We start from the raw sequence: 14,234 nt of genomic DNA, 5'->3' as shown, positions 1-14,234 counted from the left end.
TTTTCATCCATCTCAAAGTATTTCCTAATTTCCCTGGATGATCTGTTTTTTGACCCATTGATTATTTAAGATTTTTAAAAATGTTTACATATTTGTGAATTTCTTACATTTTTTTCTGTCGTTGATTTCTAATTTCATCCCATTGGTTGCAGAACATAACTTGTATATTTTCAGTCCTTTTTAATTTACTGAGACTTATTTTATAGTCTAACATATAGTCTATTCTGGAATGTTCCATGTGCCCTTGAGAATAATGTATTGCTACGTGGAGTGTTCTGTTATGTCTATTAGGTGGAGTTAGTTTATAGTGTTGACCAAATCTTCCATTTCTTGCTGGTCTTCTGACCAGTCCTCCTATCTATTATTGGAAGTGGGGGATGTAAGTCTGTATTATTGTGGCCTTTCTTGTATACATTCTATCAGATTTTGCTTTATATATTTTGGGGCTCTATTTTTATATGCATGTATGTTTATAATCATTATATCTTTCTAGTAAATTGGTCCCTCTTATCATTATAAAATGTCCTTTGCTTTTAGTAGCAATTTTATCTTAAAGTCTCTACATATTTTTTTCACGCCTGTAATTGCTGCACTTCGGGAGCCCAAGGCGGGTGGATAACGAGGTCAGGAGTTTGAGACCAGCCTGGCCAAGATGGTGAAACCCTGTCTCTACTAAAAATACAAAAATTGGCCGGGCGTGGTGGCGTGCATCTATAATCCCAGCTACTTGGGAGGCTGAGGCAGGAGAACTGCTTGAACCTGGGAGACGGTGGCTGCAGTGAACTGAGATCGTGCCACTGCACTCTAGCCTGGGTGACAGAATGAGACTCCATCTCACAAAAAAAAAAAAAAAAAAAAAAAAAGTCTCTACATATTTTTAATATTGCTATAGCCACTCCAGCTCTCTTTTGGTTACTGCTTTCATGGGATATCTTTTTCCCTCCTTTAACTTTCCACCTATTTGCCTTTGAATCTGAAGTGTATCTCTTATAGACAGCATATAGTTGGATTTTTAAACGATTTTATCATCTTTTTAAAATTTTAGATTCAGTGGGTACATGTGCAGGTTTGTTACAGGGGTATAGAGCACGACGCTCAGGTTTGAGGCATGATTAAACCCATCACCCAAGTAGTGAGCATAGTACTCAACAGGTTTGTTTTCAACCATTGCTCCCCTTCCTCCCTCCCCCATTTTGTAGTCCCCAGGGTCTATTGTCCCCATATTTATGTCCATGTGTACCAGTGAAAACAATGCAGTAATTGGTTTTCTGTCTCTGTATCAGCTCACTGAGTAATGGCCCCCAGCTTCATTCATGTTGCTGCAAAGGACATGATTCCATTCTGTTTTTATGGCTATGGGGTATTCCATGGTATATATGTACCACATTTTCTTTTTTTTCAGACGGAGTCTTGCTCTGTTGCCCAGGCTGGAGTGCAGTGCTGCAATCTCGGCTCACTGCAAGCTCCGCCTCCCGAGTTCACGCCATTCTCCTGCCTCAGCCTCCCGAGTAGCTGGGACTATAGGCATCCACCACCACGCCCAACTAATTTTTTGTACTTTTAGTAGAGATGGGGTTGCACCGTGTTAGCCAGGATGGTCTCGATCTCCTGACCTTGTGATCCACCCACCTCAGCCTCCCTAAGTGCTGGGATTACAGGCGTGAACCACCACGCCTGGCCTTTTTTATTTTTTTTTGAGACGGATTTTTGCTCTTGTCGCCCAGGCTGGAGTGCAGTGGCATGATCTCAGCCCACTGCAACCTCCCCGTCCCGGGTCCAAGCGATTTTCCGCCTCAGCCTCCTGAGTAGCTGGGATTACAGGCATCCACCACCACGCCCGGTGAATTTTTGTATTTTTAGTAGAGACAGAGTTTTACCATGTTGGCCAGGTGGCCTTGAACTCCTGACCTCAGGTTATCCACCTGCCTCAGCCTCCCAAAGTGCTGGGATTACAGACATGAGCCACCGTGCCCGGCCATCACATTTTCTTTATCCAATCCACTGTTAATGGGCATCTAGGCTAATTCCACGTGGTTTGTAATAGTGCCGCAATGAACACAGTTAATCCATTCTTTCATCTCTATCTTTTGATTGGGGTGCTTAATCCATCCACATGTACAGTAACCTATAAAGTAGAAGTAATGTCTGCAATTTTTACTATTTCTTTTTTTTTGATGTCTTATGATTATGCTGTTCTATTCCTCCACTGCTGTCATCTTTTGTATTCAACAGATATTTTCCATTGTATCTTTTAAAATTGTTATTTCCTTTACCGTATATATTTTAAATATATTCTCTTAGTGGTTAGCCTGGGAATTACAATCAGCATCTTAAAACAATCTCTTCTGGATTCATATCCACTTAATTTCAATAGTGGCAGTCAAGAGTTACTCCAATACACCTTTTATTCTCTCCTCACTCCCTTGTGCTATTATTATCATACAAATTACATCTCTATATATTATAAGCCCATCAACACAGTTTTATAATTATTGCTTTAGGCAGCTGTCCTTTAAAACAGAAAAGTTACAAATAAAACTGTTTATATTGTCTTTCATCATACTTACATAGTTATGCTTACTTCTGCTCTTTATTTCTTCATCTGAATGCAAGCTAATGTCTGGTGTTCTGGCTGGGCACGGTGGCTCATGCCTGTAATCCCAGCACTCTGGGAAGCCGAGACAGGTGGATCACCTGAGGTCCAGAGTTTGAGACCAGCCTGGCCAACATGCTGAAACCCCATCTCTACTAAAAATACAAAAATTAGCCAGGTGTGGTTGCAGGCGCCTGTAATCCCAGCTACTCGGGAGGCTGAGGCAGGAGAATCGCTTGAACCCAGCAGACAGAGGTTGCAGTGAGTCGAGATCAGACCACTGCACTCCAGCCTGGGTGACAGAGCGAGACTCTGTCTCAAAAAAAAAAAAAAAAAAAAAAGTCTGGTGTCCTTATTAAAGCCTGAAAAAAATCCGTTTAGTACTTCTTTGGGGAAGGTCTGCTAATGACAAATTCTTTGTTTATCTGGCAATGTCTTCATTTCTCTATTAATTCTGAAAAAGGGTTTAACTAGATAGAAAATTTTTGGCTAACCATCTATTCATCCTATCTTCTGGCCTCCATGTTTTCTGTTGAGAAGCCAGCTGCTAATTTTACTGAAGTTCAGTGGTTTATTTCGATAGATCATTTTCAGTTTGTGGTGAAATTCCGGTTGATTGTCAGAATTCTCAAATTGGTTTATTTTAGTTGTATGGCGCATATTTTCATTGTTTTAGAGGGAGAGAGAGTTCACTGAGGTCCCCACTCTGCCTTTTTGGAACCAATCTTGTTTCATTTTAATGATTTAGGCAGCACATTTTAACATCTTATAAACCAACTTTCACTTCATAGTTATTTTTTTCCGAAAATTTCTTAACTATTGTCTGTTCGGCTAATTTTTCAGTTGAATGTTAGAATCATTTGCTTAAGCTCTAAAAAGAAATTCTGATAGAATTTGGGATGTTATTTTTCAAACAAATCACCTTCTTAGAACATTCAGGTTTCCCATTCGCTCCCTTTTTTTTTTTTTTTTTTTTTTGAGATGGAATCTCACTCTGTCCCCCAGACTGGGGTGCAGTGGCGCGATCTCGATCTCGGCTCACTGTAAGCTCTGCCTCCCGGGTTCACGCCATTCTCCTGCCTCAGCCTCCCAAGTAGCTGGGACTACAGGCACCCACCACCATGCCCAGCTAATTTTTTGTATTTTTAGTAGAGATAGGGTTTCACCATGTTAACCAGGATGGTCTCGATCTCCTGACCTCGTGATCCACCCGCCTCAGCCTCCCAAAGTGCGGAGATTACACGTGTGAGCCGCCGCACCTGGCCTCGCTCCCATTTTTATACTGTTCAGCAAACTTACTGAATGTTTTCACGTAGATTGCATTGTGTTTTCCTTAGACATTTCAAATGTTCTGTTGTGACTGTGAACTGGGTTTAATGTGCTGTTACTTTAAATATGAATCAATACATCAGTATTTCCTGGGATGAAAGAAAAATACTCATTTAGGTACCTAAAGTTAATGGAATCAGAGGCCGGGCACGGTGGCTCACGCCTGTAATCCCAGCACTTTGGGAGGCTGAGGCGGGCAGATCACAAGGTCAGGAGATCAAGACCATCCTGGCTAACATGGTGAAACCCCGTCTCTACTAAAAATACAAAAAATTAGCCAGGCGTGGTGGCGGACGCCTGTAGTCCCAGCTACTCGGGAGGCTGAGGTAGGAGAATCACTTCAACCTGGAGGTGGAGGCTGCAGTGAGCCGAGTCACCACTGCACTCCAGCCTGGGCAACAGAGTGAAACCCCATCTCAAAAAAAAAGACCTGGTGACTTCAAGAAAGATAACACTTCTGTGCTACTCTGTCACTATCCCATCTCTTGACTTAATTATATATATATATTTGGTATTTAGTATCTGTCCCCAGTACCTGGCACAGAGCTTTTGAAAACAATTAGCATACACAGATAGCCTCTTCAATCTCCAGGTGAATTTAGGATGAACTATATATGACATGGTGCTGTAAATTCTTCTACTGTGGACTATTTTGGTGACCATCTTTCTGTCTCTGCAGTCTCTTAAGCAGATTGACTATGATGCATGTCACATTCAAGTTTGATTGTGTAATAAAAGTTTTCTTTTTGTTCAAAAAAAAAAAAAAAAAAGAAACCCTTGCAATCTCCTGACTGACAGGGATGCTGGGTGTATCTTTTATCCTCATATTTGCTTTTTGACCCAGCTCCTGCCATCGAGCTCCAAATCTCTTGGAATGTCCTAGGTTACAGGAGCATCTTTTGTTCTAATGAAGTGGGCTTGCTCCTCGTGCGCTCCTGGATGGAGGCTGGCCACCAGAAGGACCAACATGATTAGAAGATCGGAACTTTCAGTCCCACCCCCAATCTGCCGGGATGCCTACATGATGAAGCTTCTGTAACAACTAACTATGGCACAAGGGAGCTTCCAGAGTGGTAAATACGTCAACATGCTGGGAGGGTGGCACAACTCAACTCCCCAGGGACAGAAGCTTCTGTGCCCAGGATCTTCCCAGACCTCGCCCTCTGTATCTTTTCATCTGCCTGTTCATTTGTATCCTTTAACATATCCTAATAAGCTAGGCGCGGTGGCTCAAGGCTGTAATCCCAGCACTTTGGGAGGCTGACGTAGGCGGATCACTTGAGGTCACGAGTTCAAGACCAGCCTGACCAACATGGTGAAATCCTGTCTGTACTAAAAATACAAAAATTAGCCAGGCATGGTGGCTCATGCCTGTAATCCCAGCTACTTGGGAGGCTGAGGCACAGGAATCGCTTGAACTCAGGAGGCAGAGGTTGTAGTGAGCTGAGATTGTACCACTGCATTCCGGCGTGGGCAATGGAGGAAGACTGTCTTAAAAAAAAATCCTAATAAATCAGCAATAGTAAGTGAATTGTTTTCTTGGGTTGTTGGCTACTCTAGCAAATTACTGAACCTAAGAATGGGGTTCCTCTGACTTATAGAGGAAGAACCTCTGATTTATGCCCATGTCAGACAGAAGCTGTGGGTAACCTGGGGACCCTCTACCTGCAACTGGTGTGTGAAGTGAGGCGCAGTCTTGTGGGACTGAGCCTTTTTTTTTTTTTTTCTTTTTTTTTGAGATGGAGTCCTGCTCTGTCACCCAGGCTGGAGTGCAGTGGTGCAATCTCAGTTCACTGCAACCTCCGCCTCTCAAGTTCAAGCCATTCTCCTGCCTCAGCCTCCTGAGTAGCTGGGATTACAGGTGCCCACCACTACGTCCGGCAAATTTTGGTAATTTTAGTAGAGATGGGGTTTCACCATGTTGGTCAGGCTGGTCTCCAACTCCTGACCTCAGGTAATCTGCCTGCCTCGGCCTCCCAAAGTGCTGGGATTACAGGCGTGAGCCAGGGTGCCCAGCCTTGGGACTGAGCTCTTAATTCATGGAGTCTTTGTTAATTCATTAGCATCAGAATTGAACTGAACAGCAGGATGCCCGGCTGGTGTCAGAGAATTGATTGGTATAGGAAAAAGCCCCACAAATTTGGTGTCAGAAGTGAAGGACTGACTGGTGTGAGTATAGAGAGAAAAACGATTGGTTTTTCCTGTATTTACTGATCCATGTAACAATACAGAACAGTATTTTGATTCTACCATTTAGAAATAAGTATGGTGGGGCTGGGCGCAGTGACTCACAGCTGTAATCCCAGCACTTTGGGAGGCTGAAGTGGGCAGATCACAAGGTCAGGAGTTTGAGACCAGCCTGGCCAATATGGTGAATCCCCATCTCTACTAAAACTACAAGAATTAGCCGGGCGTGGTAGCAGGCGCCTATAATCCCAGCTACTCAGGAGGTTGAGGCAGGAGAATCGCTTGAATCCAGGAGGCGGAGGTTGCAGTGAGCTGAGATCACATCATTGCGCTCCGGCCTGGGTGACAGAGTGAGACTCCATCTCAAAAAAGAAAAAAAAAAAAAGAGAGAGAGAGAGAGAGAAATAAGTGTGGTGGCTGGGTGTGGTGGCTCATGCCCGTAATCCTAGCCACTATGGGAGGATGAGGCGGGAGGATCTCTCGAGCTCAGGAGTTCAAGACCAGCCTGGGCAACATAGTGAGACCCTGTGTCTACAAAAAACATCAAAACAATGTAGCTAAGTTTGGTGTGCGCCTGCAGTCCCAGCTACCCAGGAGGCTAAGGTAGGAGGACTGTCTGGGCCCAGGAGATTGAAGCTGCAGTGAGCCATGATTGTGCTACTGTACTCCAGCTTCAGCAACAGAGCAAGACTCTGTTGCAAAAAAAAAAAAAAAAAAAAGTGCCCAGTTTTCAACTGGGTAGATAGATTATATATCTATGAATTTTAATTCGGCATAGAGGATAGAGTTACAAAAGGTGGGTCTAACAGGGTTTAGAACTGCAGGGCTGGCCGAGCACGGTGGCTCATGCCTGTAATCCTAGCACTCTGGGAGGCCGAGACAGGAGGATCACCTGAGGTCAGGAGTTCAAGACGAGCCTGGCCAACATGGTGAAATCCCATCTCCACTAAAAATACAAAAATTAACCAGGCGTGGTGGTGCATGCCTATAATCCCAGCTATTCGAGAGGCTCAGGTAGGAGAATCACTGGAACCCAGGAGGCAGAGGTGACAGCGAGCCAAGATTACACCATTGCACTCCAGCCTGGGTGACAGCGAGACTCGGTCTCAAAATAAATAAAAAATTAATTAATTAATTAATTAAATAACTGAAAGAGTATAATTGGATTGGTTTTCGCACAAAGGATAAATGCTTGCGGGGATGGAGACCCCATTCTCCATGATGTGCTTATTACTCATTGCATGCTTGTATGAAAACATCTCATGTACCCCATAAATATATGCACCTACTATGTACCCACAAAAATTAGAATAAAAATTCAAAAAAAGAAAACTCATGCTGTAAGTCTTTATAAAAGATTATTTTACTAATTCAATTTTTGCATAAAAGACTGTTAAAAGAACTTGCTAACTTGAAAACAATTTTGAGTATTTATGATCCTTCCAATTTGAAAACGGCTGAACCTGAAAGAACAGATTGTGCAAAGCAGCGAGGGCCACAGGAGCGAAAGACGACGGAGACCCGCCATCTGGTCGTGATATGAGGCCCGGACAGTGACTTCCTAAACAAAAACAAATAATCCTCTTCAGTCCAAAGTGTGTTGGTGAGACTAATGACTCCCTGCCCTCACATGGCCACTCCTCTTATAGCAGACAGCTTCGCTCCGCTGCAGCCCTGCGGTCTGCGGTAATTTACACGGGAATGAGATGAGATCTAGCAGTTTTAGATCCGATGCAATTTTGTGAAGGGTTGGTAATAAGCCAAAACTCAGTCTATGCAGTATTTAAAAATAATTGAGAGTTGTGACAACTTCGATTCTTTTCAGGAGGTGCTGTCTTAAGATAGAGGAAAGGGATCAAGCTCTTATCTTAGAAGGCGCAGACGCGTTTAGCTCAGGGTAGTGGAATTCAATGCTAAGTGGCTGCTCCGTGAAATCCAAGGGCCCAGTAAGAGGAAGAAGCCCAGAGATTTCTGCCTTGTCTGACACTCTCGGGACTGGCATTCTGGCAGCTCTTACAAGTCATAATACAAAACGATCAGTTAAATTCTAATAATGACCATGTAGTTCCTCCCCAAAATAATTTTCCTCTTAGAAGTAAAATCAGGAAAGGGGCTGAGTTCTGAAAAGAAACACTGGGGCTATGGCGCAGGCCCCCTGAGTGTGGATGCTGTCCCCCGTGTCCCCGTGTTTACTGCCTTATCATCTCCTTTGTGTGAAAGTATAATTTATGTAATTCGTCCTTGGAAGAATCACAGTGGTGTTCAAGAAACTTTTGAGGCCATCCAAGTTTTTGTCCTTCAGTACCTTGAAATCAGATAATCTCAACATCCAGAAATAGCCTTTGATTTGTTCTTTCTCTGATGTCTTGTGTCCTTGGGATCAAAGCCTCTTTCATTGGCACCAAATAATGCCCAGTGAGGAGTTCTGGCCATATAATCCTTTGCGCTGAACGTTTTTGATCCACCACTATCTTCATATTCCTGGATGAGCTCCTGGAAGCGGTTATAATCGATCCATGTCCACCATTCACCACCAATTTTAAACTGGAAAGAAAAAAATGTGTCAAGTCAAGACAGAAGTAAAAACATCCCTAGGAAAAAAAATGAATGCTTTTAAAAATCATGAACAAGTCTGATCTTTTCTATCACATCAAAAAAAAAAACAAAAACAAACACAAAAAAACCTCTTTCATGGTCCAGACATGACTTCCTATCAAAGCAAGATGCGCCACAACCACAGGAGAGCTTCCTTTACCCTGGGCCTGCAGTCTTGCTGGGCCCCGAAGACAAGTCAAGTTTATCTCGAGCAGTCAAGCAGTCACGCTGACACAGGGTTAAATGTTTCGGTGTTACCATGTGGCTAATTCAAATTCACTCTAATTCCTGCTGTTGCCGCTTATGATCGGTTACAAAACAAATTTTCAAGGCTGTGTTAACAGCACCTCGTGGAATCCTTTTTAGACTCAACTTGGCTTGAGGTATTAGTGAAGGTTTTATCAATAACTTCTAATTCAAAAATGCTAACTAAATGACTCAAACTAGCTTTTCTGGCCTAACATGGATACGATATCTCATTAGTGGAAAGCCTGAAGAATTTCAGTTCAGTAAGAGGGGATAATCCAATTTGTACTCTCTTAAGAAAATTGCTTCTCAAAAGTCACGGTGGAATAACGACCTGGAATGAAGAAAACAGAAAGTTGAAGAGGCTCATAAGGAAATACTAATTGAACTGTGAAGGCTTTTAATTCAAAGCATTTGTTTGGCATTCATTTGTGTAAATGTATTAACTAATACGCTGATACCTGACTCAAAAACAGACAAGTACTTGTCATGCCACTGTCTCTTTTAAAAAACTCTGACTGACGGCTGGGCACGGTGGCTCATGCTTGTCATCCCAGCACTTTGAAAGGCCGAGGCGGGTGGATCACCTGAGGTCAGGAGTTCAAGACTAGCCTGGCCAACATGGTAAAACCCCATCTCTACTAAAAATACAAAACTTAGCCGGGCGTCGTGGTGTGTGCTTATAATCCCAGCTACTTGGGAGGCTGAGGCAGGAGAATCGCTTGAACCCGGGAGGTGGAGGTTGCAGTGAGCCAAGACCATGCCACTGCACTCTAGCCTCAGTGACAAGAGTGAAACTTCGTCTCAAAAATAAAAATAAAAAAACTCCAACTAACCAAATGAACTAAGGAACAATTTCCTGTTCTAGCCACAAAAAAAAAAAAGAAAAGAAAAGAAAAGAAAATATATAGGCTCCTGAATTTAGAATATTAAAATATGCTGAATTTAAATGACATCTGATTTTTTACCCACTAGCTAAGAGCTTTCTAGGGGGAAAATGCTGACTGCGTGGAAAAGTTTAATTACTCTAAGAATTAGAAGTTTTCTTGTAGTAAGACCATTCTTGGAAATGATGCCTCAAGAGCTCTGTGAACTCTGCAACCCACGATGTAAAATTTATATCTCACCATCATTTTCTCTCCCGAGACAGACTGTCCCTGAAGTGTTGTCTATTGTTGTGGAAGCAATCACTGTCATTCCCAGGCACTGAGCCTCAAAAATTGCAGAGTCAAAGGTGACCTCCTTTTCCCTGGCCCCTCACACCTCCATCGATTCTCCCTGGGCAGCACTTTTGCTGCCAGTGGCGTGACTTGGTCACGCAGGCCCTTCCTCTGGGCCGCGGCCACCGTCTTCCAGCTGACTGACTTTCTGATTCCAGCTGTGGCTTCTCTCAACTTCCCACAGATGGCCTGAGACTGTGCCGACAGCAGAAATGATTCCCATGATCCTGAATGTAAAGTCTGAGTATCAAATCTGCATCTCTTCATGAGCTGTGGCCCTCTCAGGTGACACCCATGCTGTTCCCTCTGTCTAACTCACACGTCCTTCATCCTCTGCTCTGGGAAGTCTTCCTAAATCCTGTGAGTTCGGTTGCAGTGAGATAGTTCCCGTGTTAGACAGTTTCTGTCAGTTTTCCGGCCACAGGACCTCACTGTCCTGAATGTCCACAGATACTATAATGGCCCCTGCATTTTCCTCCTGCATTCCACCCCACCACACCTGCTGGCTCTGTGAATATATGAACTTAACAACATATGCCGTCACTCAGGACATGCGAGGGCCCAGCCCTTCTTCCTCACCTCTTAACAAAGCTAGAAGAGCATAGAAAGAATCAAAATTCCACCCTTTCTACTGACATCTTGAGACACGATGGGATTTTGCTGCTACTGGCTCCACAGAGTGGAAGGGACTGCTTCACTGTGTATTCGTGACAGAGGCACGACACTCACCCTTGACCGAGCCTGGGGTGACTGACATGACATTAACATGCAATTCAACATGTATGACAGTCAAATGAGGCCAAAAATGATGATCCATCCATCAACATGGGCCAACTGGGCCAACTATGGACCTCGCCTAGTCACATACATTTCGAAAATTATTAATACAACATAGCATGTATAGTGAGTGAGGTTATGTACAAGGCACTTGGGGAATACAGGGACATGTGCGATAAATCACACAAGCTTGGCCCTGTAGAGGAGTCTTTTTGGGGATCCCAGCGTTGCTTGCTGAAAGAAAGAGATGATCATACTCTCTCCTTCCCTATTTGTGTCCCTTTGGTGTTTCGATTTCTAGGTCTGAAGTCTGACCCCTCTGGTTCATAATCCTGATGCTCCTTCACCCTCAAACTCTAACATGATCATTTGCCATGGGTGTTCTAAGAGAAAGGATTAGTTTGAGCAATAGGCATTTTTTTTTTTAACCATACCTACACTCAAAAATATACTTTATATCTCGATCTAGTACACGCAAATATACACACACAAGCTGGGAATACAACTTTCACAAAACTGCAGGCAATGCATTTCATACTGCTGGCTGCAACTCACAAAACCAACTTCCTAACTTCTAATGCAGTTTGAAAACTTCTGCACTAAAAGATCTGGTTTCTTTTGACTCTAAAACTCTACTCTGGTTTAAAATGGAAGAAATCTCAGTTGCACAGGTAGGACAACTGTAAGCTAAAATCTGACAACTTACTGCCCTGATTCCCAAAGGCTAAAAAAACTAACTGGAAGACCAAGTAAATGCTGGACAAAGCAGGAGTATTAGCTCAGGCTGCTGTAACAAAATGCCATAGTGTGGGTGGCTGAAACAACAGAAAATTCTTTTCTCACAGTTCTGGAGGCTGGAATTCCAAGGTTCTGGCTAACTCAGTTTCTGGTGAGGGCTCTCTTCCTGTCTTTGCAGGCGGCTGCCTTCTTGCTCTGTCCCACATGGCCTTTCCTTGGTACATGTACATGGAAAGTGAGTGAGCAAGTGACTTGAGCCTTCTCATGTCTCTTCTTCTTTTTTTTTTTTTTTTAAGAGATAGGTTCTCACTCTGACACCCAGGCTGGAGTGCAGTGGTGCAACTATAGCACACTACAGCCTCAATCATGTGGGCTCAAGCCATCCTCCCACCTCAGCCTCCTGAGTAGCTGAGACTACAGGTACATGTCACCATGCCCAGCTAATTTTAAAATTTTCTGTAGAGAAAGGGTCTAGCTATTTTGCCCAGGCTGCTGTTGAACTCCTGGCCTCAAGTGATCGTCCCACCTTGATTTCCCAAAATGCTAGGATCACAGGGGTGAGCCACCGCACCCAGCCCTGATGTCTCTTCTTATAAAGACACTGATCCTATCAGATCAAGGCTTACCCTTATAACCTCATTTAATCCCAGTTGCTTCCTTTGAAACCCCATCTCCAAATATAGCCGCACTGGGAGTTAGGACCTCAACCCATGAATCTGGGAGGGGGGCCACAAACATTCAGTCCTTAAGAGTAAGTTATTCTGAAATGAATGGAGCCACTAGACCCAAAAGACAAAACTGAACCACATGTGCCTCCTCTCAGGGGCAATCTGAGACGAATCATACTGAATAATCACAGCTCAGAAAAAATCAAAGTGTTCCATGTAAAAGGCAGAAGCTGAAAGAGCAAAATTTGGTATGATTGACACACAAACAGCGCTGAGAGACAGCTGCATAAACAGAGGCATGAAACCCCAAATTGTAAAATCTGAGGTTAAGTATCCTGAGACATGAGGTCACCCTGCTAAAAGAATCCCTCAAATCCGACAGTAAGGGAAGAACGGAATCTATGCAGAATTACAAATAAACTCAAAAGGTCATAGATGATCTTAAAAACACATAAGCACAATAAGGTACAGCCTGACTTAATAAAGCCAGGCTACTAAGGGTCTGTGGCCTTGCTGGTTAGATGAGGCATTGCAGGTTCCCACTCTCTGCGAGAACCAAACTGCTGTACAAAGGGTCTTGTTCTCCTTATGTTCTCATCTTTCACAAAGGGAGAATTTCACTAAACAATAATAACAGCATAGGTTCTCTGTTAGTGTAAATGTTTAAAAAGATTCTATTAAAGATGGTAGATTAAACGCATGCATTTGCTATTACTTCCTCTTGAAACCCCACTAAAATGACAGTAAGAACATTTTAAAAAGACATATAACATAAAAATAAAGCTATCGGGAGAGGAGAAAACAGTGCTGGACTTTTAGAAGCTGAAAAGATGATGGGTGAGCAAACTGGTTTAGCAGACCCAAGAGAGCTGAATCCTAAGCTAACAAATAGAGAAATCCAAGATTCAGCCCAATTTATGCTTTAGAATTCCTCAAAGGCTCAGAAACTGGCTGCACCAGTCCCCCCGTCAGGAAGCATGGATTGAGGAGGTACCAAACCCACTCCCCACCAAAAACCCAAAGGCAGGTTTATATTCTGTTTAAGACATGATTCGAATCTCAAGTTCCTGACCTCCCTGCACATATTCACAGCTGAGCACCTACCCACTCCATGCCCTGACAGATGCTTGGAGGTTTCTTCTCAGAAGACAATTCAGAAGGGATCTATGGTCTGTGGGACAGGAGGTATAGCTGAGGGCAGGGCTGCCGTAATAAAACTATTCCCTTTCCGTTTCCGGACCACCAGGGACCACTGCAAGCTGCAGAAAATGAGAAGACCCTACTGACCAGCCCAAGAAGACAGATTGCAAGATACTGAGGTTGGGATTCCCTAAGGATATGACCCGGTAGATCACGCCAAGATAGAGTCAAGCCCATAGTCGTAGGGTGCTCTTTATTTATTATTATTTTTATTTATTTATTTTTGAGATGGAGTCTTGCTCTGTCGCCCAGGCTGGAGTGCAATGGCACAATCTCGGCTTCACTGCAACCTCCGCCTCTCTGGTTCAAGCAATTCTCCTGCACCAGCCTCCCAAGTAGCTGGGATTATAGGCGTGCACCACCATGCCTGGCTAATTTTTGTATTTTTTGAAGAGATGGGGTTTCGCCATGTTGGCCAGGCTGGTCTTTAGTCTCCCACTCTCAAATACAAGCATATAACCAATGACCATCAGCCACCTCAGAAAAACTTCTAACATGATAGAGGGATAAAAATAAAAAGAGGCCGGGAGTGGTGGCTCACGCCTGTAATCCCAGCACATTGGGAGGCCCAGGCGGGCAGATCACCTGAGGTCAGGAGTTCGAGACCAGCCTGGCCAATACGATGAAACTCTATCTCTACTAAAAATACAAAAAACAGCCGAGTGCAGTTGCAGGCGCCTG

General features: G+C 43.6%; 1 protein-coding gene across 1 annotated transcript in view; it reads right to left on the bottom strand.

Moving 5' to 3' along the window:
- Positions 1-7,454: 7,454 nt before the first annotated feature.
- LOC112620166 (S-adenosyl-L-methionine-dependent tRNA 4-demethylwyosine synthase) overlaps positions 7,455-14,234 on the bottom strand; it is a 254,738-nt gene continuing 247,958 nt past the window's right edge. Inside the window, exon 16 of the mRNA XM_025378411.1 lies at positions 7,455-8,653. Within this exon, the coding sequence (XP_025234196.1) occupies positions 8,432-8,653 (222 nt within the window). The 3' untranslated portion in view covers positions 7,455-8,431. The remainder of the gene's footprint in view (positions 8,654-14,234) is intronic.

The sequence above is a fragment of the Theropithecus gelada genome, chromosome 3 (genome assembly GCF_003255815.1).
Source record: "Theropithecus gelada isolate Dixy chromosome 3, Tgel_1.0, whole genome shotgun sequence".
Taxonomy (NCBI): domain Eukaryota; kingdom Metazoa; phylum Chordata; class Mammalia; order Primates; family Cercopithecidae; genus Theropithecus; species Theropithecus gelada.
Note: the sequence above shows the minus strand (reverse complement) of the source record. Positions and strands in the feature narration are given on the sequence as shown.